Source organism: Penaeus japonicus, unplaced genomic scaffold (assembly GCF_977035675.1).
Source record: "Penaeus japonicus unplaced genomic scaffold, GWHDUDI00000001_assembly GWHDUDI00000027, whole genome shotgun sequence".
Lineage (NCBI taxonomy): Eukaryota > Metazoa > Arthropoda > Malacostraca > Decapoda > Penaeidae > Penaeus > Penaeus japonicus.
In genome coordinates, this window is record NW_028234429.1 from 18,730,264 (window position 1) to 18,733,986 (window position 3,723).

Sequence of the window (3,723 nt, forward strand, 5' to 3'; positions counted from 1 at the left end):
AACCAATATCAACACTAGGTTTATGAACACAAAATAAAATAAAAATAAACAGATTCCCCATATGAACATCAGCAAGTTTCTGAATTCAAAGCTGTAGTTTCTTCTCCTGCAGTGGCTACATCATTGTCCTTACTATCATTCTTCTCCTCCTCTTCCTCACCATAGAAGTGGATCCATTTGTGTTGAGTTAGAAGGAGAAGCTCTGTCAAGAGACAGCCTGCCATGAGTGCTGAAAAGAAATCATGTTGGTATTAAGTGGATTATGACAATTCATGGGTATCATTTCAAAATAATTTTCATGGGTTACAGGAAGTGAAGATGATACATAGGGAGAGAAGTAAATAAAGAAGAAAGGGAAGGAGATGAAGGAACAAAGACCATGAGATGAGTCTTCTTCATGTAGAAAAAGAAGAGGAAGAGAAGGAAAGGGAGTAAGAGTAAGAGTAGGAAGAGGACTAGAAGAAGAAGAAGAAGGTGGAAAAGGAGGAGAGGGAGAATCGAGAGGAAGAACACATAAGGGATGAAAGAATCAGAAAAAACAAAGAAGGATACCAGGTGAAGCTTAACACAGAAATGATGAGTGAGAAAATAGAGAACATTTATGAGATGGAGAGAAAATGAGAAAGAAAATAGAAAACCAAACAACTTACCCGCTGGAATGCCATGGAGAATAGATCTGTAGCTGTCAAGATCATACAGCCAACAGAAACCCTTCTGTCCACAAGAGTTCTCCCATAGACGACATGAGTAATCTGGTGATGATTAATATCTCATATCAAATACCGATTACATAAATGTCTATAAATCATGGGCTTTATATCACAAATAGATAAGGTTATGTCCCAATAGTTAAAAGATACTGAAATATGAGTATTGCTGTATTTATGTAGTCATATCATTTTCTTTATTAGTCAAATGATATAACATTCCTAACAAAAACAGAAAAGAACCTGTTCTCAAAATAATCAGATCAGCTTAAAACATATATCAACTAACAATAAAAAAATGCAGAAAACTTATTCTTACAATAAGTTATACTTTCTTTGAGTACTTTATGACAATACAATACAGTTACATTACCAATTGCCCATCCAAACAAGATTGGTGCTGGAATGGAAGCACCCAAGGCAATTCCAGCATTAAACACACCGAGCCCAACATCTTTGTCACGTTCTTCCACACACCTAATTGTTAAGAGAAGTACAAATATGATTTAGTTTGGCAATAATGTATTTATACTGCTAAAAGTCATTAATCTTTGAAAATACTTTGTGCATTGCAAAAAAGTAACATCTTCAAAACTACAGTCTCAAAATGAAGCTTGTTTACACGTACAGAAAAAAAATGTTTCTACATGATGATAAAACACTTTCCAGTATATAATATTTGCATATAACAAAAAGATCTAGAAACAAACAATAATCTATCAATGGTAGTTTATTAAAAAAAAAAATAAAATAAAAATAAACATATCACGGAATATAAATACAGCCTAAAGTCTTGTCCCAAAATACCAAGTCACTTACCTAAAGAGAATGAGGTTGACAGGTACTCTGCTGGCAGCATGTGTCATTTTGGTGAGGACTGTGAGAGCAAGATACATGTAGAATGTTGGACAGTCATGCTGGCAGTATCCATCTCTCACAGGAGGCTCTTCTAAATCCAACACTCTCACTGGTGTGTCATTCTTCAATGCTGTCTATTGACAAGGAAAGAAATCAACATATTTGATTGATTTTTATGTCAAGATTTCTGTAATTTCCACTTCACCCATATATAAACCATCCCTACTTAAGAAATAATTTCAAAGATAAGAAAATTATTATATCTGATTAGGATATGTTTTCTCAGTAATCTGGAGATTAATTTCTAAATCATTTTAATATCAAATAGACAGAGTTCATCAATGTTGTTTATCAGTTTAATTTTTAAAAAATAATCTAATATATTTCCTTAGAAAATAATGTATTCTTTTCAAATACTTCAATACTGATCTAAGCTGTCCATATACTACGGAAAAATTAAGGAGAATGTGGATATTGATAATTAGCAACAACACATCCATAAAAGAGAGAAAAGCACCTGTAGTAAATCAGAATAAGGAACAAACCAATAAATAATAGTACATGATAATACACATCAAAGTAAAAAATGTTGCACACAGACACAGACACACACACACACACACACACACACACACACACACACACACACACACACACACACACACACACACACACACACACACACACACATAAAGAGAAAGTCCACTCCTGGAAATACTATCCTATGTAAAGAAAAAAAAATATATATATAACAAAAAACTTTCAAGCTCTCTGATGAAAGGGATGATGCAGTACCAATAAAAATATTAAGAGCAGATCTAAAATATGGTTTTAAATATGGAATGATACTTACAGTTGATTTTCATCATCGTCTACCAGTGAAAAGAATAGCATAGGGCATTTCTTTAAAAGAATAAAAAGAAAGAAACCCAAAAAACAAGAATAAATATTGAAGAGAAAATTATATTTTAAAATCCAAACTGATCTACAAACCACAATACATATCAGGAAGTGGTTACACTCATGTTTTATCCTTGACATGAAAAAATAATATAAACAATATTATCCAAAAAAAGAAAAGAAAAAAAAGTTTGGAATCTTAACAATAAAGGCTAATGTATACTTACTGTATATGATGGCCTGTAGGCATCCATTGCACATTTACAGTTTTCATACACCTGAAAAAAAATAATATGTTACAGAAGGGTACACACATACACATCTATATGCATCCTTCCACCACAAATTGGGTCACATTTGAGATAATTGCCAAAAACTATATCGAAACATAATAACACACCTAACATTAAACACATCAAACTTTTAGATGATCCATTTTTCACTCTAATGGCCTTTTCTCTCTAGCTGAAAAGGATATTTTTGCACACAGTCACATAAACATGGATAACATACCTTTGTGCCATTTCTTTTGGCTGAAGATGCACATCCTGCAAAACATGGATTGTAGAAGTTTTTCACACCATCAACACATACTGGTGAAAATTTAAGTGAACAATCACAGTCTGCAGAACAACTGTGGGGGAAAAAATTGATACAAAAGATGACATATTAATTTCTTTTACTAAATTAATTAATTAGATACTCTTATCACCATCTGTTGGATTAATACTTAAAAGAAAACACTTGTCATTCAAAGAAAAATATTCACATTCCCAAAGAAATATTACCAAAAAATTAATACATACCATCAGAAAAATCAGCAAGTGATTAATTCTTACCATCAAGGACTAAACAATCATGAGAGATATACTCAGATATACTTCTATCATCCTAAATATTTTTTTTCCAGGAACTGTTCTTTATTAATTACCAGCAAATAATACAATGACATCTAAATAGACCCACCCATGAGGCATTAATCTGTTTCTTTAAGCTTGGTCACCCCATTGTTCAAAAAAAAAAAAGTTTCTGAGTAAAATGGAAGAGACTGAAAGTGGATATGGGCATCATAATGCTCTACAATGATAATCTTAACCCATTGATAGTGGATGGCATGACTTGCATCGGTCGTAAATGTGGATGGCACCGTGCCATACAACATAAACCCGCCACATGATTGTATACATATTTTATTAAAACTCCAGCCAATGGGTTAGACTTAAATATATCTTTGTGAGTCCTCCTTACTTTCTTGAGC

The 3,723-nt window shown here is 32.6% G+C and overlaps 1 protein-coding gene across 4 annotated transcripts in view; it reads right to left on the minus strand.

Moving 5' to 3' along the window:
- Positions 1–3,723, minus strand: part of LOC122256442 (solute carrier organic anion transporter family member 74D) — a 14,706-nt gene continuing 10,983 nt past the window's right edge. For all 4 annotated transcript variants that reach the window (XM_043021162.2, XM_043021154.2, XM_043021172.2 and 1 more), the window contains 6 exons: positions 2,979–3,099; positions 2,693–2,743; positions 1,527–1,699; positions 1,081–1,184; positions 651–752; positions 1–229 (listed from right to left, as the gene is read on the minus strand). In XM_043021162.2, coding sequence (XP_042877096.1) covers positions 69–229; positions 651–752; positions 1,081–1,184; positions 1,527–1,699; positions 2,693–2,743; positions 2,979–3,099 — 712 coding nt within the window. In that variant the 3' untranslated portion in view covers positions 1–68. The remainder of the gene's footprint in view (positions 230–650; positions 753–1,080; positions 1,185–1,526; positions 1,700–2,692; positions 2,744–2,978; positions 3,100–3,723) is intronic.